Raw genomic sequence first — 24,579 nt, forward strand, 5'->3', positions numbered from 1 at the left:
CCTGGCTCTTTTCATCAGCAACAACAAACAAGTATAGATGTTAACTTTGAAGCAGGTTCTGGGCTGAATAAACATCAATTTAGATTATCATTCTTAGATGAACAAAAATTGGATGTCACTGACAATTCAGAAAAACTATATCCATAAACATATGTAAGAGAAAGGCACAAATGACAAAAATTGATCCATAGAGGGAACAAAATATGGAAATAAAATGGTATGAGTGATTATGAACATGAGTAAGCAAAGAAAATCATACTATTTCTCATTCATTAACTAGAGTCTAACTTCTCCACTAATCCCAGTCTATTATTCATTTTCTCTAAGAGATTAATACTTTCTTTGATCTGTTCTGATGCATGCTCATCACTCATTTCATAATATATCATTATTTGATTATATAATGACTTACACTTGCTGTATTCATCTTACTCCCCAAGTTGCAATGTAAATTCTCAAGGGTAGAAATAATTTCTTTTATTTTTCTATCTCATACAGCACTAAATAAAAAGGCATATATACTGAGTTCTCTATAAATACTTGTTAATGAATAAATTAGTGAGAAGGAAGAGGGTGACACTCCATGACAGTGAATGTGACCATGGGACTCAATATACCATTATAGGGCACCTAAAACTTGTCCTAAAAATTTTTCTCATTGCTGCCCTGATTCAGTAATTTCTATCCTTCTCTCCAGATTTCATTACTGGCAATAGAGAAGGGGGGAAAAAAAAAAAGGAGCCACAAAAGGAAAGCTCTATTTATCTTGGGGAAAGGGAGTCCTTACATAAGGAAAAGAATTAAGAAAGACAGATATAGCAAAGTCATTGCCCAACTTAAAACACAAAATATAACTTTAAAACAATGAACTTCATTTCACAATCAGTTTCTCTAAATTCACAACCTCACATACATACACTCAGAAACAATTAACACAGGAAAAAAAAGCACATCACCTTGTTTATGGAGACATTTAATAGCCCTTACCCTTCCCACCTTTCAAAACACATAGTATACAAAATATAAAATATCTTAAATATTTATAAACATTGCGAGAAAAAAAAATAGAACTGTATGAAAATATTTTTATCTGGGTTTTCCCTCACTGTTGGCCAGGCAGCTTAATTTGCCTTGAGTTCGTAACTGTTGAGCGGGTAGGAATATGCTCTGCCTAATACTATTCGGTCCCGGAGGAGTTTAAATAAGACGTAGTAATTGCAGAAGAGGATGAGGGCCATGGAAAGTGTGTGATTCCATTTCTCTGACCGTAGTAGGGAATAAAGTTGGTAGCAGACAACACTTCCCTCAATAAGGATGAGCAGATTTAACAGCCTTAATGGACGATGAAAGAGAAACTGTAAGAAAAAAAAAAAAAAAACTATATAAGAATGACTAAAATTATCTTCAATGAAATGTTTCTCTGATGACATTATTCTAAATTAATAATTTAATACTTAACTATTAGGTCTGGTTATTACATAGGACAATTAAAGTACTTTTAATCTTCTGGTTCTTGGAAAACCGGAGAAAACATGCTAAAAAATGTGGCTGTATATAGAACTGGCTCTAAAGTACTTTCGTTTTAAATTTAATCTTGATATGAAAATCAATACCCTCTTGAGATTTTTGTCCCCAAGAAATATTGGTAGAATGAATTTCCTTGTTCAATATTATTTCAATGCCTTCAAGAAAAAAAGAAAGAAAATCACCCTCTAAAGCAGTTCCCCATGAGATTAGGGAAAATACATCTCAGCACATTAATTCCTAAAGAGAATCATATGTATCTTTTTATTGAAATCTGTAAAAATCTACATAGTACAACTTTTTTTTCAAATAATTTCAAGGAAAAACAATACTGCTATATTTAATATAATCCTTATTTAATTTTTCTCTTTATTTCCTGTAGCTGGTCATGACTAAGTCATGCACCATGCGTTTCTATATATTTTCTGGTTATGGAGAAGCTGGATATACAGAATCAGGATGAGAAAAATGAAAATAAAACAGGATTTCAAGCTTTCTCCAACCAACTTCCCAGTTCCAAGTATTTAGTCTGTGATATAGCATTAACAAAATAAAAATTATGAGGTTTGTGCCTATGAGCATTGGTGATTAAGAAGGCATATGCCTTAAGTTTTCTTAGATCAGAGTTGGCATGGAGGAGGGGGCAGTAAAGAGGCCTTCTCTCAAATGGAAATAAAGACTTCTGTGCTTGACCAGGGTAAATTCAATTCCTCAAGGCAGCTTCGAAGGCATTAAATTGCCAGAAGCCTCTTGCTAGAAAAATAAGATGTAATTCAACTGAACTTTCACCCCACATTGCCTGGTATTACAAAGGCTTATAGAGGAAACTTGGGAGCCAATGATAAATGGTCAGGGGTTGTATACCAAACCAAGGACTGTGAGAAGAATTTTTAATTCTATTAGCAATCTGTCTTAAAAAATAATAGATCCATAATACTGAAAGGCACTATAATTTAGTAAGCCAACTCCACCAAATTAGTGATATAGTAATTTCCCAGCTAACTCTAAGTCAGCAAGATTCTTCTGAACAAAGTGTCCAAAAACGCATGTTCAGTACTCTGCTATTTGAACATCTTAGTAAAACATATACCAATTGCAGTTTTCAAGAGAGCAGTGAGAGTCACCATGATTTCCACTAAGCCATTATTGGTCTACAGGGCTCACAAGTCAGGAAATACTTCTCCATGTATGCTAAAATAAAATCACATATCTTCTTTGGAAATCATCTGCTTCATTTAATTGTGGAATAGTATTCCCTACTTTACTTATTTAGAATAATCTACTCAGGACCCAAATCATATGAAAGCCTTTTTCTGAATCAGGCTTCTAATCTTTAGCTGGAATGAGCCTCCCCTATGCCTAGAACACCAGGGAACACAAGTATTCTTTCAAGGCAACAGCTCTCACACAAAACCTCCTCTGAATTCCTCACAATACCTTTCACAACAATCACTCCTCCTATGATCTTCATTTCACTGATTTATACAAATGTTTATTTAATGCACATTTTGTACAAAGCATATCAAGAACATATACTCTCACGAAAGGCAAATCTACTAAGAATAGCCCTCACACTCACCACAAGATGCTTACTTTGCAATCCATTTGTTTCTGAGGTTGGGATTGTAAAATGTAATGTAACTGAAAATTTGATTCAGAGAGGGGTAGAGGCAGGGTTGAGTAACTTACTTAATTGTAGCTCCCCTGTGCACACTAGGACAACCTGGTCTATAGTATACAGACTCGTTCCTGATTTTCAAATGAGCTAAATTGACTTTGTTATTTCCCTACTTTTTATATGCTTCACTGAATTGATGCATTATAATTACTAAATAAACTAACAACTTAAATTTAAGAATTATTAATATTTAAGGATATACAGATCAGAATTCATTATACAAACATTACTATTCTTTCTTCCTTGTTACAAAAAAAAAAGAAATCTAAACAAGAAAAAACTCTCTAAATCCGAGGCAATGGACTATCTGTTTTAATAACATTGGATACAAGTCTAATACAACTTCAAAAAATGGGCAATTCCTTAGTTTTGTTAAAAGTCTTAATTTTAAAATATCTCCTTCATACCTCTATAGAGTGTGTGTTCAGAATTAGAATCAAATTAATACAATAGCATCTCCTATACTTCCCTCATCCCCAATTTAGATTTAACAATAAATAAGAGATACTTGCATAAAAACGAGCATGGGAGACATCTGAAGGCACTGCTACATTATAAGGCCCCACAGCTCTATACAAACAGCGACTATGTCGTACCAGCACACCCTGAGGCCATATCGTACTTTCTGACCATCTAGAGAAGAAAAATGTACCATTAATACATAGGCAATAAGAGAGTTTATATTCTCTGATAGGGATAGCTATAGTTCTGTAGCAACAGACAAAGTGTTCACAAAAAGAAGTGTTCAAGGCTTCACCTGCCTGGGTTTGGAAATACAGAATCCCTTTGTTAAGTTGAAAGAAATAGAAAGTGTTTATTATACTGGATTTTAGCATAATAAGAAAATGGATGCAAAGTGATACTGATAACTCTTAGAATTAGAAGATTCAATTAACTTGTTTAGGAAAATGAGCAAAGATAAATATTTGATGTATTTGAGGTATTATAGATGGATTAAGAATTTAATACTGGTGATTGAGCTGTCAACTCAATCCCAAGTGAAAAAGATCTATCTGAAAGTATTAAAAGGAACCTAATTACAAGAGAAGCCGATTCTAGCAAGAGCAACAGTGAAAGTAAGTATAGAGCTAGGGCTTGTATATAAACTTGCTATGAATAGACATAACATAAAAATTATAAAGTACTCCCCTACCATCCCCTACCTATATTAAGAGTCTTAAATATGTTGTAGTCTATGCAGCAGGATAAAGAAACTTTTTAATTTTATTAAAGTTATTTGAGTTTGGTTTTATTCTAATTAATTTAGATAAGAATGAGTCTTTCCCATTAACTACCTGGTTTTAGAGAGGAAATTCTGAAAACTGCATAATATGTTTTAATTATATAAATTAACTCACCTTTTATTTTATAATAATTAGGTTTTTAAGTTTAAGGTTTTTAGATATCTTTATGGAATAAAAAGTCTACTGGCAACCTAATATTTTCCCATTCTAGAAAATTTTCCATTGGCCCTACGCACACTTACCAGCATCATAGTGATGATATACTCCCTCATGGCCATGTGCCATCAGTAGCCTGCAGAAGAACAGTACTAGTGCTGTGGGTTGTATTTTCAATTTTTATTGAAATTTGTCCTTTGCCCATAGTCGGGTTTCTTTTCAGTCTGGCCCAATTTCTTTCAGATCCTGGGCTTGAGGGCCTGTGCTAATCTGTATCAGACATCAAGGCAGATAATTGAAGGGAGAACTTTTGGGTGGGGATAAAGGTTACCTGAATCTGTTCCACTAAATCAGGAAAGGATTTCTACACATGATGGGATCTGTGTAATGTTTAGAGGAGAAGAACACAGAAGAATGGTCCAGGCTTAAGGTACAATGGAAGGAATGGGAATAAAGGGAGCTCAGCTCTAAGAAAACTAAACATTGTGCAGAAGAGCAGGAGATGAAAAGATGTAAAAGCAATGGAACATTTAGGGAGGACTCTGAAGTCAATAAATGGTTTGAATCTGAGTAGGAGGCCAATCAAATCTTTAGGAATTTGGGAAAAAGAAAGTGAAAAAGGATAAGCAACATACAAGCAGATATCTAATCAATGTCCTCATTAGCAAAAGAGAAAAGGCTTGTCACAGAAACAGAAGTTACAGCTTCCTAGATGTGATAACTAATCAATATTGGTCTGTGTCAATGAAGGTACAGAATCAATCTTTGAGTTTCTTGGAAAGATATAAAGATGTGTGACAATAATCTGAATTTGGCAAGAAGCTAATGTGGGAAGCAAATTATAACATTACCTAAAGTAACCAAGTAGCTGAAAGGGAAGAAATGAGAGTTTGAAGGAGAATGAAGAATTAATATCTTTGCTTGTGTTCAGCTTAGAGTGATAAGATGAGCATCCATGTGGACAAAGGTGAAAAATTAAATGTATATAGTCATGAATATGAATGGCACACAAAGTAAGTAAACACAATCAGTTGCAGAAAGGTGATATGTGGTATCTCCCTCAATTCTACTCACATGTGTTGTGGAGCATTGCTGTAGGACCCATGTTCAAGTTTCTGCCATTTGCCCAGGTGAGCAGCTGATTTGTGCAGTAAATCACAGTATTTAGATGGTAGCAGCTGTGTGGTGAGCATGACAAAGGCATTAATCCATACCATAATGAGGTGCTCACATGACCAGCGCATGTCATAGTACTGGGTACTCTGGAAGAGATCAGAAGAAAGATAAATGATTCATGCATTTCTGAACAGAGGAGACAGGGATGAGTGCGTATACATACGCCCTGTAGATATGTTGAACACTTGGAAAAAATCATGCATTAGCTGCCCTGCTGTCGGCGCAGAAAATTCAAGAACAGTGAAAATCCTTCAATTTCACTCTTTAGTGGTTTGGGTTAGGACTGGGGAGATATAATTATAGTTCAATTGTGCTTTCTTCCTAGAAGCACTCCACCTGAGTGTTTCCTGTGAATGAATTCGTACTGCTGTACAACTGCTTCAGGTTGAGTAGTAGGCACTTAACTGTACCAAAATATGCAGACAGCTACATTGCCCAAGGTATATCCAGCACCGTTTTCCTTTTCAATACATGGAGTTGAAGATTAGATAAAAGGTTAGATAAAATTCAAAATTCTGATGTAAAAGCAAGACCAAGAGCAATCACCTCAGTTGCAGTAAAACCCTGGACTAAAGTTACTACACACTGATACTACTATCAGTATAAATTTAATTCTTTCCGGGGGTGGAGAAAACTTAATAAACAAGGAAGGGGGCACCACAGGTGCATCACATATATGGAAATACCTATCGACCAACCAGGAGCGGTACTAGTGCACTCCAGATGCAGCCGCACTCCACCATCCAGGCTGCCAAAGGGGAGACAGAGAAAAGGGGAATTAAACAAGAAATACCGAGTTTATGTAATGCACACACAAATCCAGAAAATGCACAAAAACAAGACAACCACTACCTTCACAAAACAGAGTGGCAGAAATGCAACGTAGTAGGCACTGAAGAGGGAATTGAAGAGGACTTCCTTGATCCTGTGGTTGAAATCTGCTTTTAAACATTCTACCTCATTACGGATGAGGTCTGGTGACAAAGGACAGCTGTGAGTGGGGATGGGTGTGGCATTATTAAATTGTTCTTTCAGAGACTCTCGCAACAAGGAGATGAAGTCTTTGGATTTGGCCAAGCCACCCATAGCAGAGGAACTTTCCTCCACCACCTGGTGCTGAACCACATAGTTATAGTCCGTTGGAAGAAGATGTGCTCTACTATCTTGATGGAAACAGCAGAGAGGCACATAAACACCAAACCTGTGAAACAAGATGAAAATGAAAATAAGTAGATAACAGATGTGTCCAAGACAAGATCTTGTAACCATGTCAATAAAACTTGTGAATGAATAGCTATCAGAGTGAAAATAACCCAAGATTTCCATCATAGCTAAGGCCCTCTCTAATGGCAAGGTAGCTTAGGAAAGCACATTAATTCTCAGTAATACACTACTAATCTGGTTCTCTAGTAGCTTGTGAGAAAATTAAAATGTTTCTCTATGTGCATATTAGGTTACAGCTAGGGTGACCTAGGTACTAAAATGAAATATGATTATTATTTCACATGAATAAACATATCTGTAACATAAAAATAAGGGCAATTTAAGAACATTCATTTCATCAGAGACTTCTGATTGGAATGATTTATTGAAAATATATAGAATTTATGACAGATTTATACAGACTATATTGCATATACATCCATATTAAAGACACATAAATGTAGTATGAAGAACAGAGGAAAGGGAGAGAAATAATGATAGGAAAGTATAACAGATGTGAAATGGTAAGGTCTTATGTCATAAAAACTGTCAGAATAGAGAGGAACAAAGGAATTGGGAAAGATGCACTTTATAGGGAGTACACAGAAAAAAAAATCGCAGAATGCTAAGACCTGAACCATAAAAAACTTTCTATTACTGGAATAAAAAAGAGAAAGCCAATAAAGAAGAAGAAATGGCAAATCAGAGAAATGCAGTATCATGGACACAGAGTAGATAAGTTTCTAGAAGCACTGGTGGCCAACAGCAAATACTACACAGTTCGAGCAGAATAGTAACAGAAAGAGTCTCTGTATTTGGTGTCAAGACTATTAGTAGTGACTTTGCAAAAATCAGTTTCAGCAGTAGCAGAAACATAAAAAATAATGTAAATGAAAAGAAGGCAGAAAAAAAAAAGATTACTCATTACTCATAGCAAGGTCAAGAGGGGTGTTGGTTTAGGTTTTTTTAAGATAAATGTGGCTCATAATTATTTGAAGGCAAAAGGAAAGGAACTTATAGGAAGAAAGAGATGGAAGATTGGTGGTCAGGAGTGAGGAGAAAGAGGAAGGAATAAGATCCTTAAGATTTAGAGAAGGAGTGGAAGCTATGATAGGTGATTGTTACCTTCAGAGAAAATGCAGACTTCTTTCTCTGACACTAGATGGATGAAAGAGAGGATAGATGTAGAAACAGAAATATGTTGAGATAAAAGTAAATAAGGGACTGCAGAAAAAGGAAGACTGTGATATTTACCCACTTTTTGCTTCAAAATATCTGTCTCTACGTCTACCCTTTTATTCTTTCTTGGTATCTCAGAGCAAGAGCTATTGTTCCTCCTCTCCAAAGCTGACTCTTCTTCTGTATCCCAGCCCTTCCACTGGTTTCTTACTTTCTGCCAACCAGGTATCCCCTATCTTAAAAACAAAACAAAGACAACAAAAAACAAAACCTTCACTTGACCTTAATATGCCCTCACTTTCTATCATTCTATTTTTCCTCCTCTCTTAGCCAAACTTCTTCAATAAATATCCCATATCTACTACCCCATATTTTTATAATCTGGCTACCACCCACTGGATCCCAAGGAAATTCATCAATGACCTTACACCTAAAAATAATGACCTTTTCTTAGTCCTTGTCTTCCCTAACTTCTTAACTGCATATGATCACCTTTTCCTTCTTAAGCTTCTCTTCCTGTGACTTCTGTAATGGTTTACTTGACTAACTACTTCTCTATAATTCCTTTTTTCTTTTCACTTACAGGCATATATCAATACTCAGTCCTTAGCTCTCTACTTTTTTTTCCCCCTATTTACTTCCTTAGACAGCTCCTCCACTCTCAGGGCATCAATCCTCAATTCTTTGATTAGGACTCCCAAACTTACATTTTAATACCTCAGCATTCTCTAATCCCACAACTAAGTCATTCTGACTGGATATCACAATCACCTGATTCAACATGCTTAAAACTGAATACATACTTTCTCATCCTTTCAGATCCACTAGTTTGCAGGCTGAATCGTTTTTGTTTCTCCTTCCTCCACTTTCTTTTATCAAGTTCTGAAGATTTTTCTTTGCTAAGACTCTCAGAATTTTACTTTTCCATTCCTAATATCATGGTTCTAATCTAGGCTCTCATCACCTTTCCCCTGCATCATATACCAAAAGTCTTTTCTCACTTTACTTTTCTGGTCTATTTTACACATCAAATATTTACAAACCTACTGATTCATTATTGCCTATTAGCCTATAATATCTCAATTGTCTATACCTATGGCTTGGTATTCCAGGACCCTTTTCACCAAATTAACCTTGCCTCCTACCACGTTATACCATTTTCTGCCATGGTCAGGGTGATTTCCTTATTGTCCATTACCATTCAAATTATTCTTCCCCTCAATTGGCATATGCTATCTATTCCTTTCCACCAATCCAAATGCTGAACTTCTTTTGAAATTCAACTTACCAAACTGTCCCATCACAGACCTTTCTTTTCTCTAATTTCCCATAATAGTTAATGCAGACACCTGACTGGGTCTTATATCTAATAATGACAATGCCTGAGAAGAAACCATTTGCAGGTATTATTAAAGAAACAGCCTTTGAAAACTTTAACACATTCATCAAAGCCACATCTCTTTGGTGTTTTCAAGGCCTTAATCTTTAGGAAGTTGAACAATGTATCTTTGCCCACCAATTTCTTTAGAGACTGGCACATAAGAACAAGGGGACCACCCACAACAGAGGCACACAGGAGAAGATACCAGGAAACATCCAATCTCCAAAGCTATTCTACACTATGACAAATTCTACTTGTTTCTTACTTTTTCTCTCCTCTAAACACTATGTATTCTGTACCAAATGTTCAATTATGGTCTGCCTTCCAAAACCAGAAGTGAACATCCTACTTCTCCCTGTTTTAATATGCTGGATGCAAACACTCCTAGCTTGGGAGAAGCTAATATACTCTTTGAAACTATTAATCACACCCTACCACCTTCTCTCTCCCAAAGCTCAGCTATACCTCTTCCTTTACTATGCTAACAATATCATACAGTCTATCATTTGACTAGATATTGCATTTACTTATCTAGTTTTCAGCAGGGATATCATTTCCCCAAGAAGACTTTTAATTCCTCAAAGTCTTTGTTCATACTTTTATATTTTCTGCCATCTAATACAGTGCTGGGCACATTTTTTCAGTCTAAATATTTTGAGTAACCATTATAAGTACACAATGATCTAATGACTTATTTAGGTAGCAAATAAATTATAATTTAGTATCCAAAGTAAATTTTCACTGTTACATAAAGTTGTGACAACCTAAATTAAAACACCATTAATTAAGTTATTAAAACTTTACAAAATTTTATTCCATTTGCTAAAGTTAATTGTACTATTGTGGACAAAAAGTGGCTATTAAAAGAGGACTATTGAAATCAATGCCTCATGTTGCATCAAGAAAGGAAATTTCATGTGCCTGGAAGAAATTAAATCTTCTTTAACCTTTATTTCATTTCTCTTCTTTCTTTACCTAGGCATTTCATAAAAACACCTTTAAAAATTATAAATCTGATTCTTGGAGGTTTTCTTAAAATGCTTTCTTTAATAAAATCTATGCAGTAGAAAGTTTTAAGATATTTAAATTCAAAGACTTTATAATAAAGATTACACCTTTAATTTATCAATTATGACAAACACTTTTATAACACTTATATTAAAAAAAAAGAATCAACAATTCATGAATTCCCTCTATTTTTTTTTTTTTTTTTTTTTTTTTTGCTTAACAATATTCTCACAATCCTTAAATGTCAAAGAAAAAAGGCTATGATGTGGGTATATAGACACAGAAAGCAATCATCCCTCTGTAATATCAATTATTAAGCTCAATTTTAAGCTCAAGGCTAAAGTATCACAAAAATGTGTATTGATGAGATTTTGAATAAAATCATACTGAAAGTCAAGCACCTGGATTCAAAGAAAACTGAAGTGATAATCCAGTTTTTAGCAGCAATATCTTCTACAGATGTAGAAAGAATATTTTCTTCTTTCAGTCTAATTCATACTAAATTAAGAAATCATTTAGAAATTGAAAAAGCAGGAAAGATCCTCTTTCCTTTCTAGTCTATGAATAAAGAAGGAGGAAATTAGCCATTTTTCTTTATGTTTTTCTTACTGACTGAAGTAGTTTATTTTTATAGATGACTATGTTTGGTGAATTGATATTTAAAGGAATAAAATATATTGGAGATTTGTATCCAAAATATATGCTTATTTTTACCTGAATAACTTTATATGTGGAAGAAAAATACCTATATGTGTTGTTTTACTTCAGTAATATGATTTCAATAATTTTACCATTGATTCTTAATATCATATGGAAAAAATATAAAAATATTATTTACCCATTGAATAATACCTGATTTACATTCTTTTAAATGGTTTTGGAAAATAAAATAACCAAATCATCACTCAATTTTCTGATGTAGTTGCAAAATTAATGTGGAAAAATGAAAATACATCATTGCCATAAAATATATAGTATGTACCTTTAAAAAGTGAAACTTACATTTAAAATGTTGCAAATTGTGGAAAAACATATGGGCACAAAATCAAATGTGCTTATTTAAGAAAAAAAAAAAAATCTATTACATTAAGTTGTCTTATTCTTATTCTTCAGTCCTTTCAATCATATCCAATTCTCCATGGCCCTATTTGGGGTTTTCCTGGAGTGGTTTGCCATTTCCTTTTCCAGCTCATTTTACAGATGAGGAACTGAGGCAAACAAGGTGAAGTGACTAGATCAAGAGTGAAATAGTAAGTATTTGAGGCCAGATTTGAACTCAGGAAGATGACCATTTTAAGTCCTGGTACTCTACTGCAACACCTAGCTGCCCTTACCAATTTCTAATTGAAATCTAAGTTTTAATTCTATCACTGATACCAAATAGAAAGTTATCCCTTAAACTGACAGCATATTTTCTAATCAAGCCTTTGTTCTGTATTGGGTGTCCATTAAAAGATTTATTATATTATCCAAAACTAATCTGTCCCTCCTCCTTTGAAGGAAAAACAGTTAAAACAATTCAAATATGACAACAGAATCACTTGATCTCTCTGAGTTTGTTTCCTGCAATGTATAACGAGGAGTACTTTACTATAAGACTTCTAAGAGTTCTTCCTACTATAAAGAATTATGATTGTAACCATCAAAGGAGCTCATTATTGAAAAATACAGCTTTCTACTTATAGTTCATTCTACACACTTATGACCATTTCTAGTGAAGTACCAAATTTATATTGTAATTGTATGCTTTAATAAAGGAGTACAAAACCAATAAATCAACATCTTGACAGTTGATTATTTTACATGAGCCAATAATATTTTTATTTAGCAAGTACTTGGTTAAAAAAAGCATTATAAACCTTGATCCTTTCTACAATTGATCCTTCTACACATTAAAAGCATCATACTTGTCCTCCTAATATATGAAGTGCCAATAACTCCTACCGAAATGGATGCTTTTTCTTTTAAGTATTCTAGTTATACCATTTCCTAACTTCTCCCTATATTATTTTGCTAAGGATTGATAACAAAATGTTAAGAATATATTACTCACGGGTAGCCAAGGAAAAGGAGATTGAGGACTGAATGACTTCGGAAGAGATTGACCAGAGTCCAACAAAGCACCCATCCACACAAGGTAAGCAGCACCAAACGAGCTGTTATTAGTAATACGTAGTGAATCACAGATGCTGCACCCACCTTAGAGGCCTGGAAATTTAGAAGCATCAAATATAAGATTACATAAAGTAGAGAATACAATAGTACTTATTTTTTTTCCAAAACAAATATGGTTAATTGATCAATGATGGATAGAATCAGCTACACTCAGAGAAAGAATACTGGGAAATGAATGTAAACTGTTAGCATTTTTGTTTTTCTTCCCAGATTATTTTTAACTTCTGAATCCAATTCTTCCTGTGCAACAAGAAATTCGGTTCAACACACATATCTAACATGTGTAAGACTGCCTGCCATCTAGGGGAAGGGGTGGAGGGAAGGAAGGGAAAAATTGGAACAGAAGTGAGTGCAAGGGATAATGTAAAAAATTACTCATGCATATGTACTGTCAAAAAAAAGTTATAATTATTAAAAACAAAAAACAAACAAACAAAAAATATCGTTAAAGTGAGGCTACCTGGGGGCTTACTAATGTTCCAAGCAAAAGCAAAAAAAAAAAAAAAAAAAAAAAAAAAAAAAAAAAATCAACACCCCCCCCCACCAAAAAAACCCATTCAAGCTTCACCCACTTACAGTTTTTTTGTTTGTTTTGTTTTAAAAATAGGATTCCAAATTAATGAAAAGGAAACATGATGTAGAAATTTTTAAGTTTTACAAACATAGGAATATACAGATATAGGAATCTATCCTTTTTTTTCTTAAATCCAATATTCTGCTGGCTAAATTAAGACAATGAGAAAACATCTGTCAGAACCTGGAGCTACGTAGCAACCAATTTACAATGAGAAAACATTTGTCAGAACCTGGAACTATGTAGCTCCCAATTTCCTCTTCAAAGAGAGGAAAAAATTAAGTAAGAAGTAGAAGGAAAAGTTGACTCTCTATAACCTCTGAGACAGTTATCTGCTCTCATAAAAGAAGATCAGAAGCACATGTAAAAAGAAAAAGAAAACACAAAGAGTGTTTCCAAAGCTCTTAATCTCTCAAGTCCCGTCATGAATAGCTAAGGGCAAAGATGAGGAAGGGGAAAAATATATAGTGATACATTGTATAAATTAAGCTATTAGAAACAAATATCATCCCCTAGCCCCAGTGTGAATAAATGCTAGTCTGTGTATTCTTCTTATGTCTATTTCCTTAATAAACAGGGTTGAGGTCCTTCCCTTTAAATATTCTTCATGTTGCCATTAAATGTGGAAGTTTTAAAATGATTAAGTAGCAAAAAAAAAAAAAAAAAAAAAAAAAGTAGCAATAATAAGATAATGTAATATTTAAGCCTACAATGATGCATAAATTAACTTATTCTGAATAGGTACAAATCTCAGGCTTTTCCACTTATTTTACCCATTCTAATTCAGCCTGATTTACCAATTCTCAGCCAAAACCCTGGAGAAGGAGCCTCAGCCATTGGACCCACTCAGCCCCATTTCCAAGATCCCCAGGGCTGGCTGCTATTAATCAGTGAGGTAGCAGCCCAATAAATTTTAGTCCTGGCAGGAGGGAGGTGGACTTGGAGGTGGCAGAACAGGGCCCAATGGATGGGACTCACCTCTGAATGGCCTCTGAGTTGGTGGGTTTATTAGCTCCAGAACCTCCTTAAAGAGGACTGGTCTTCCTCAGGGCAGAGATCCTCCCTGTTACATAGATAATAAACAAAGAGGAAACAAGAGGCAGGCAAACTAACATTAACATCTACTAAAAATCTGTACATGGTGTTTTTGGCACTCTCCCAATTAAGTTAAATTTTTTAGGAAATTAAAGGGAAAATAAGGCCATAAAACTAGTTAAAAACATGCTCAACTTAAAATCTTACAAAAATGAATATTGAAGACTATCTTTACATGTAATTGGAAAAATTATTACTATTATTGTTGAAAGTTTTTTTTAAAAATGTTTTGGCTTTACCTACTCATGAGCAATAAATACTGTTTCAATTTTTTAGATCTATTTATTTGTATAAAAATGTTTTGTCAGATATATGCTCAGGTATTTTGTGCTGTCTAGGTATTTTAAATGGTCTAAAATAATATTGAATAACATTGCTGACATAATGTACTTTCTCTATTTTTCACTTTAAAATATATGTTCAAAATATTCTGTTCTGTATAAAAGATTCTATTCTGTATTTTTAAGATACAATTTGCAAAAGTTTCTTGTTGCTAAAATTTGCTAGGAGTTGCTAAATGCTAAATCAATTTCAACTTGGAGTATATCCCACCTCAAAAGTTAATGGGAAGGACAAGTATATATTTTACTTGTAAATGGAAAGTTATCTAGACTTTAAGTGTTTAATGCATTAATGCCCCTTTGCTATTTCTGCAAAACAAAAATGAAGAGAGAGAAGCTCAGAAAAAGAGAGTGGAGCTGAAGTTCACACATAATTACTTTAGTTGCAGGTTGGGAATGGCAGCAGGTACAGAATGAATTTCTGAGTATTCCTAGTGGACAATAAGAGAGAAACTAAAAGGATTTTAAGGCCAAAATGCTGTAAATCCTGAAAAAACATACTTGAGTTAGACTCTAAAATAGATTTAGAATCAGTTAAGAAAGCAGTACTAAAATAAAAGCTTGGAGTTAAAATCAGGAAAATTTTTATTATTTTATTTTTCCCCAGTAAAACCAGGATTATTTTAATCTGTGACTGATGAGAGTTAAGGAAGGAAAGTGACCTAACTGAATTTAGACTTGACTTTTAAAACAAGCTTACTCTTTGAGAATGATCTGCTTTGTTAATTAATTTTATTTAAGTTCCACTGATGTAATAATTACATAATTTTTATAAATAAGTAATGAATAATACACGATTATAAATCTGGACTGCAGGAAAACATCTGCATTGCATCTGGATCACTGAAATGTCACTGCTACCTGCAGCAATGTATCCTCAAGAGCAGGAAAAGTATCTAAGGAAAATAGCAACTGAATAAATACTGAAACTGCAAACCAAAAGTTCTAAAGTAACAACAAACATCCCAGGAGATTGGCATGAGGTAGGAAGGATAAAAGAAGCAATAAAATGATAATGGGAAATAAAATAATTTCTCTTCATTGAAAACATTCCCAGCAGGTTTTTTGACTACTGACATCCACTATTGTTTCATTTTGTATTAGTCAAACAGCAACAATTTTAGCTAGGTTGACTCTAGCTATGCCAATTTTCCCATTAAAAAAATGTAAAAGCCAATCCGTAAGTGTCATTACTATTCATTAAAAATAGTTCATTTTCATATATTACAACAGTTTAAAAACATATTCTCCTACTCTAAGTCAGGATTGGTACAAGTATTAAAATTTTCATTTTGAAGATGAGAAAATTTAAGTCCTCGACAAGTTAAATGCCATACCCAAAGAAACATGCCTATTAAGTGAAAGATCTGGTACTTTAAAACTCCTGTCTTCTGACTATGAATTCTGAATTTTTCCATTATGATACATATCTGTGTCTGTAAACATAGGTTTGTATACATTTTCATTTCTGAGACAACTTTCCAAAAACATTTTTTAGAGTAAGCCATATTTTCCAATACATCATTTGTCTTCATTTCAAAAGTCAAGAGCCAATAATAGCAACTGCTAAATAAATCCATTTGCTTTCCCCCCCCCTTTCCTTTTTTTTTTTTTTTTTTTTTTTTTGGCTGAGGCAATTGGGGTTAAGTGACTTGCCCAAGGTCACATAGCTAGGACGTGTTAAGTGTCTGAGGCCACATTTGAACTCAGATCCTCTTGAATTCAGGGCTGGTGCTCTAACCACCATGCAATCTAGTTGTCCCAGATTTGCTTTTTTTTTTTTTTTTTTTTTTTTAAGTTAAACTCACAATGAAAAAATTTCTTGGATCACCTCATTTCTTCTCTATATTAGAAGTAGTCCAAGCTACTTAATAAAGCAAACCCTGCATTTCAGATGACTTAAAAGAACTTTTAGGATGTAATAATTATTAAGCTGGGTTTTAAAACTTCTAAGAGAAATCTTCATTGTTGAGTTCACACTCAAGACTGTGAGGTTGAATATCTTGGCACAAGGATGTTCTTATAAACATCCCCAGTTCCATATGCAAGATGTTTCAGTCACTAAATGGTTGCCTAAAAGAATTTTATTTACCATTTTTCCAAAGTAAATAGGCAGACATCACATTTCTAGTTACATTCTTCAGTGTTTTTCTCCATAAGCTTCTTACATGCATCTCATAAAACTAACTCAACTCAGGATCATAATAAGCCTGAATAAAAGCAAGCAGTCATTCTTCTAAAATGTATTTTCCTTGAGAGTCTTTCAGATGAAAGATCAAGTTGAATGGCTTTCCCTTGTTCCAAATGGCACTCTACAAACACCAAGGACTATCATTTGTTTCCTCACACACTTTCTACAATGCTGAGACTAATTATTCTGATTCTAAATAAATATCCATTTATCCCCTTTCTTTCCAAGCAACTGAGATGGTTAGACAACAAAACTCCATGATCAGTTTAGCAAATATATATATAAAGCATTTTACAAATATCCAAATTTTTGGAGCCAGGGTTCCTTCAAGTTCCTCCCAAGAGAAGATTCTAGAAAAATTTTCAATGAATCTAGAAAGAAAAACACCCTTCCTCTTTATAAAGGAGCTCAGGGGAAAAAATGAAACCAAAGAACATCTTTAGTTATGAAAAATATAGAAAACTAATCTTCTTATGTTTTATCCTAACTTCAAATATTCAATTAATTCTTACCCATAAAAACAAAGCTAAAAATTAGGACTAACTTAAAGGATTTAAATCACTTTTCAGGATGGAGACCTCTGACCAAGCTGCTCTTTTTGCTCTGCTGAATATTCTTCATGGGACTAAGGCTAAATTCTCAAGTCAAGAATTAATTACTAGCTCTGATAGCTATCTGATAAATAACAAATGGCAAACAGTACAGTGTAAGAATCTAACATGGCAATAACAATATATTCTGATAAAAAAAAAAAAAAACTTCTCTCTAGAGGATGATCTTTTTTTAAAGACTGAAATTTATACAATAATCCATAGGACTAACTGTATGCAAAGGCTGAAATTGGTAAATGGTTTTAATTTTTAAGTTGAGCTTTAAAATATATGAAGTAATTTCTTTAATCAAACCTGCCAAATGAACTTAAAAGGAATTTTTAATCTATAAGCAATTCAAATTCAATACCATTCCAAAAGGAAAGATAATTTCATAATTAGGGGATCTGGGAAATTTTTTGTAAATTATCAATCAATACAGTACAAGAAAAAGTGAGGAAACTGAACTCTTCTTAAACAAGTATTCTAACATGTTTGGGGAGAACATTTTCTTTTATACATCATGCAATTTAAAAAATCATTCTTTAAAAAGTAGTAATAAGTTTTAACTTGGACATTTTTAATAACCTTAAGATCTTCAACTTGAGCCCTCAAAGAGAAAGAATATAGCCTAATAGGCATTACCTCTGAGATGAGCGCCCAGACAAGCCTCCTTGCTAGCATCACTGTGATGAATGCAGCCAGGTGGTAATCAATGAGATGAAAATTCTACAGAGAACAAATATTTGTATCAGAAAGAAACAGACTGTATTCAGTTGAAAAGTACTATGTAGATGTTAGTTTCCAGAGAAAAGAAGTTTGCACTAACAGTTGAAGGATTTTCAAGTCTTCCAAAGGTTACACTTCCTATAGGGCCACCATTATAGTCAGGGATAAAAATTATAGTGTATTTTAGTGGTGCTGGAGTTAGGAAACATGGCTAAATACAGCTATGACATTGAACTGTACATCTCTGAACAATCTCTGAACAAAGTTCAGCTCTCTGAGGCTCAGTTCTCTCAGTCTGTAGATGGGATAATGCTCGGCACTACCATATACTGTGGTGTATAGACACCATACACAGTCCCTGGGAGTAAAGCACTTTGCAAACCTCAAAATGCTTTAGAAACATTAGCCACAATTCACAAATAATTATTGGCTGACCAAAGAATTAAATATAAATTAGAAATGTCATTAAAAGTACAATTTAAAAGTTTGCATTAAAGTTTAGAGTAATGGTATCAAACTCAAAAGTAGAAACAGATCCTTGCAGATTGCATATTGACTTAAAAAAAAATCACAAACATTATGAATATTGTACAGTATTTTTATTTCTTTTTTTATAAAAACATTTCCCAATTACATTTTAACCTGGTTCCAGGCCTCTTTGAGGGCTACAATTTTGACACCTCTGATATAGAGCACAGATGAGTGGAAAAGTCAAAAAATTTAAAAAATATACTTAGTTCTGGCAATCTCTGAGTTGAGCATGTTAATTAAGTTTCCAAAACCTTAGGCAGTGTTTTTACTCACAAAATGGGGAAAGGATTTTGGCCACAGATTTTTAGAGGTAGATAGGATCTTACATATGAGCAAAACATTTTAGATGTAAAGAAATGGAGGTCCAGAGTAGTGAAGTCATTTGCCCAAGTATACACAGCTAGATCGTTGACTCAATCCACTGTTCTTTTGAGTATACCAGCCTGCCTTGCCTGGGCAAGGGCATCAACAACAATGATGGGATCTAGGATAAAATATGTATCAATTGATAGAGCAGATATAATTTGTTTTACATATTTTTGATTTTGTTTTTATATCATAATTATTTCTGAGACTCTCAATTCTCTCCAGCCCCTGAGATTGCTCAACTTTCTCTCATGACAAAGAAAATCAATTAAACAGAAACCTCCAAAACCAGTGACTACTTCTGAAAATGGCTACAACATCCTGCCCCACTTCTGAATCCTACAATGACAAGAAAGACTTATATCATGATCTATGTTCTAGGACCTTCACTGTTTTTCCCAATTACGCAAGGTCTGGCTTTGTTTTAGTGATTTTTTTTTTTTTTCATTTATAACACTGAGGTCATTGTACATATTTTCTCCTGGTTCTGCTTATTTTGTAGATGATACAAATCTTCCCATGTTTCTTTGAATTCTTTAGAGTCATATACTTTATAATAATATCCCATTACATTTATTTACTATTGTTTAAATGATGGTCACCCACTTCATTTTCAAGTTTTTGCTTCCATAAAGAATATTACTACAGCACATTCAATCTATTTCCTTGGGGTATATGCCCAAGAACAAGACCGTTGCATCAAATGATATAGATATTTTGTCACTTTTCTTGCATAATTTTCAAATGATATTCAGAAAGATCGGTCCAATTCACAGCTTCACAAATATGGCTCTTCCTCTGGTTTTGTGTTCATACAGCTCTCGCAAAACTGAATACTCCATCTTTCTGTCATCTTTGCAAATTTGCAGAGAATGAGATGGAACCTTAGACTTTTAATAATACTAATAATTTTAAGACAATTTGATAAAAAAAAAATCTTAGAATGTGCAATGTTAACAAGAAAATTTCAAATTCGTGTCTGTACGTTTCTTTGAGGCTTTAGGACTGGATTATATTAATGTTAAAGATAATAATGAAGATTCAGCAGTTATAGTTTCAACATACATTTAAAAATAAAAATTCTAGTCACAATGGTTTGGAGTAGAAAAGTTCCTTACTTAGTCTTAAAAACCTCAAAAAAAGCAAAGAGAGTCATCATAAGGACAAAGAAAATTTTAATCAACCAACAAAGAATTACTGAATTATCTTTTAGACACTCACCTCTGTTGGATACCATAAATCAGAAGTATTAAACACATGTCTTATCAAGGTCAGTCTAAGCTAAATTAAAATGTAACTGTGAAATGTTTAACAATAAAAAACTAATAAAATACACAGAACATATTTTAAAACTTGTCAATAAAAGGACCAAAGGAATCCTTATGTACAGATTAGCAGCTTCCAGTTCTATTTGAGTTTGATACTACTGCTATAAAGAATTATGGAAGTATTATAGGCCATAGTCACTGAGACTTCATGAAAATCTCACATTAACTGTGAAACAGACTAGTCCAAACTTTCTTGACAACAACATATTAATCAATGGCAAGAGTTCTTAACCTGAGGACCATGAACTTGTTTTAAAAAACATTTTGATAATCTCAGTGTATTATTGAGATTGTTTTTGTTTTATCCATGCTTAGCAAAGTTCCTGACACATAGTAAGCACTTAACAGAAAAGTGCTCATTGCCTTGCCTTGTTGCCACTTATGCAAGTATCCATCTTCTGGACATTCTTATTCTTTTTCCACATCTTCTTCTACTCCCTTTGTCAACAATTAACAGAGAGTAGGGAAGAAAAGGAAAGTGTCACACAACAGAGCCAACTTTGGAATGCACCAAATGTCACAACAAACTGGCTAGGTAACATTTGAGTTAGAAGCCTGTGGCCTGTTGCATTTCAAAAACAGAGAGCCTTCACATTTCCATTAAATTTAATATTTAATTAATAATTTAATTAATATTTAATATTTAATGTTTTAAGGCTTCTCCAGGTTGAAGAGTAGCTAATAAGAATTTTGAATGAGGATCAAGTTACATGGATGTACTGAGTTTTCCAATGTGTAAAATCCATTTGCCAAATATCATTGGGTCCATCACCTCTTGGATTGTGAGTTGGATCAGGTTTTTGTGGCGTAAAGGGACACTTCAAACATCTTTTAACTATCTCTGCTGCTACCTGTTTGGAGATACCATAGAGTCTCCTTAAAGATCTAGCTGACAAATGAAGATTATCATGTGCTATTTGAGCAGCCTCTACTTCACTGAGTATATTACAGTTGTATAGTGCAGCGTCAGCCATCCTATTACCTTCAAATATTGGACCTTTACCATCTGTATGTGAAAGTACATGCATAATGTATATAGGTGATTTCAAAGCAAGTAATGTTTGTTGCATTTGGTAAAGTAATTGAATAATAGTAGATTGGCAGAAATTAATGATAGAATTAGGCAAATTTTTTATCATAAGGCATGCATATTGACTATCTGTTATTAAATTAAAAGGTGTTACATTTTGCAAGACAAATAAAATGGCATAAAGTTAAAAAAATAAAATAAAATAAATTTAATATGATACTCAGAAGAGTCAAATTCAACAACTCCCCAAATTGGAGGTTGACTAATTTTTATTGGTTGGTAATTAAAGTCTCTGCAACAATGGATGATATTGGCAAAAACCTAAACACCATCACTACCATAATTCAAATTATCTCAAGCTTTTGGGGTTAAGTTTTGCTTTTTGTAACCCTACACTTGTGATTTCACCAGTATAGGGAAATTTCAGTGAGAAACCTTTAACAGTGAAAACTGGCAATTGTTCTAAAATGTATAGTCTTCCAGAATTGCCTGAAAGAACTGAATTTACATGACTTGGCAATGACCACAGAGACAGAGCTTGAATCCAGATTATCTTGACTCTAAGTCTGGTTTATCTATCCACAATGCCATGCTACACTTTGAGACAATATAATTTATTCTAGAAATACTTGTCATGATGCAAGAAAATGCATTCTTACTAGAGAATTCAGAAGTGATCCATTTATATATCTCCAATTATTTTCATTCCTTCAAAACATGAACTATGAGAAAAGATTCTTGGAATAGTTATTGGACTGTAAGTCACTCAATTCTTCCAAGTTTTAATGAAAAGAGATTTTTGCTGTACATAATTTTTCTACCTATAGAAGACATATAAGAATCTTATGTGACCTAAAGGAATTTGAACTTGAAAGTCAATAAAACTTACCAGTGAAGTACAAGAAGCAGGATGATTATAAGGATACCACCACACAGTTTTGTAGATGTTGATGTACTGAATGAACAGGGCCACCAAAAGATAGATGAAGAAGAGAAACTCAAAGAGTAGGCTCCCGTCCACAGGCAAGTCTGGAATCTGGCAATGACGTACAGGCTCAGGAGTAATTAAGGCTGTGATAGGAGGGACTGAAAGGCCAACAGCACTACCATTCCTGAAACAGATAACTATAATTAATTCAAGACCTTATTATACTTAGATCCAATAAAAAAGGCTAAAGAGCTTTAAAAAATATAACAGTTGTATAGACAGAATATTAAAAATTATCTGTTTTACTATGTACATGGAGGGCATATGTTTTAAAGTCAGCAACCCCCCATCTAGCTCAAGTGAATGGCCATAACTTTAGCCTCTGCTCTCTTTACTACTCTAACTCAATGTTTTCACATTCTGGTACTTATTCTACTATTTTGTCCTGCTTTCTTGGTGTTCTGTTTTTCATTCTACTTACATTTTCTTTTCTTCAGTTTCCTCTATTCACCTCCCTATCAAGCCACCAGCTCTTCCCTGATCTTTTCACACTTAGAATGACTTAATACATCAATAACTTATTAAAACATGAAAATCAAATTGTAATGTTAAGTATAAAATTTCCTTGACAATTTTCAAATACACGTCTTTGGTTGTGATGCAAATGTTATTTTAATGAATTGAAGTAGCTACCTATATACTTGTGTCAAGTTCATGTAGTATATGAACTCCTAATCTTTTTATTGATAGTCCTCATCTCAGCCCACATCATCATAGCCAGTACCTTTTCCCTTGTATAAATCTATACTTTTATCTGTATCTTAAAGTTATGGGGCAAAGAGAAGAAGAATAACAGAAATCACAACAGACTTAGTAGTAGGTAGTAGTCATGTTCTAATGCCTCTGTTCCTTGACAAAGGAATGCATGGATACAAGAGACACAAATCTCTAATCTATAGATACTACCATCATTTGGAGTATTTCTGCCAACACTCTACCAAGATAGAGGCAGGGGGACACCCTGCTCACTATTAAAAATCAAAAGAAATCTGCTGTGCTTTAGGTCAAGCCAATTTCAAGTGAGTAAACAAACACTAAAGCTATTTTTTTTTTTTTTCTGACATAGACTTCCTCCCTTCCCTCAAGCAAATATTTCAGTATCTAATCACTTTAGGTAAACCTGGTTCAAGAAAGGGGTTCTTATTCCCAGCATGATAGGATTCCTTTTGATTGTGTCTCTAGCAAAATCATTCTCAATCCCTGCTTCTCATCTTCTCTCACAAAGAACTCCAAAAATCAAAGTTCTGAGTATAAATAATCATATGTAGATAACATATCTACAACTCAGAGCAAAGCTGTATAACTGTGTTCCACCTGGCACACATCCCAGTGTGGTCTTATTCTATCCAGTCCCTGTCATTTTCTTCCTGTGACTTGAGTCATTTCTTTTGTGTTGTTCATTCTTCTTTGTTGTTTTGCAGCTGTAACCTGGGTAACCTAATACCTCCAAGATAGGAGTACTAAGCAGTGGGATGTTGGAGTCACATAATTACTACATGATTGTTCTAGATTGTTATGTTAATAAAGAAACTAGAGGTCCTGGAGAGCATATATGTTAAAGATTCAGTTTTAACATCTAAGCCTATATTCATTAACTATAATCTAAACAGGTATCTCTCATAACTCTTGAATGCTAATTTCCTATTGCCCCCCCAAAAAAAAAATCTTAATTTTTTTTTTTTTGGAAAGGAATGAAGTTTTAATATCTTTAATTATCCTGGTATCTACACTGATTCACCCTAAGATAATCAAGGCAGAATGCTTGCCTATAAGTACATCAATCGAAAAAGGGAGCAGCATTCCCATCTTCTTTTATAATGAATGGGTCACTGGTAGCTTAAACAGGCAGTGTTTCCTGTTCTGCTTTGGTCCTTTTAAGATCTATCATCTTTAGCCCCTAAAAAGACAAATTTATATCTGATAACACTTGAAGAACAGGAATGAAATACTGCTGATAATGTCCAACGAATACCAGATGTTTCTATTTTTCACTAGGGTGATCTATTATACAATAAATAAATTGGAGCTCCTAATCTCAAATCTTAAATGGAGAACAGTAGTTTTCTTGCAGAAAATTACTCAAGCAGCGAGT

The 24,579-nt window shown here is 33.7% G+C and overlaps 1 protein-coding gene across 1 annotated transcript in view; it reads right to left on the minus strand.

Annotated features, from left to right (window-relative positions):
- Positions 1–957: 957 nt before the first annotated feature.
- TMEM39A (transmembrane protein 39A) overlaps positions 958–24,579 on the minus strand; it is a 30,573-nt gene continuing 6,951 nt past the window's right edge. Inside the window, exons 3-9 of the mRNA XM_074301308.1 lie at positions 22,389–22,611; positions 18,161–18,244; positions 12,603–12,757; positions 6,631–6,979; positions 5,677–5,864; positions 3,715–3,835; positions 958–1,355 (exon numbers count right to left, since the gene is read on the minus strand). Of these exons, the coding sequence (XP_074157409.1) occupies positions 1,122–1,355; positions 3,715–3,835; positions 5,677–5,864; positions 6,631–6,979; positions 12,603–12,757; positions 18,161–18,244; positions 22,389–22,611 (1,354 nt within the window). The 3' untranslated portion in view covers positions 958–1,121. The remainder of the gene's footprint in view (positions 1,356–3,714; positions 3,836–5,676; positions 5,865–6,630; positions 6,980–12,602; positions 12,758–18,160; positions 18,245–22,388; positions 22,612–24,579) is intronic.

Source organism: Sminthopsis crassicaudata, chromosome 3 (assembly GCF_048593235.1).
Source record: "Sminthopsis crassicaudata isolate SCR6 chromosome 3, ASM4859323v1, whole genome shotgun sequence".
Taxonomy (NCBI): Eukaryota; Metazoa; Chordata; class Mammalia; order Dasyuromorphia; family Dasyuridae; genus Sminthopsis; species Sminthopsis crassicaudata.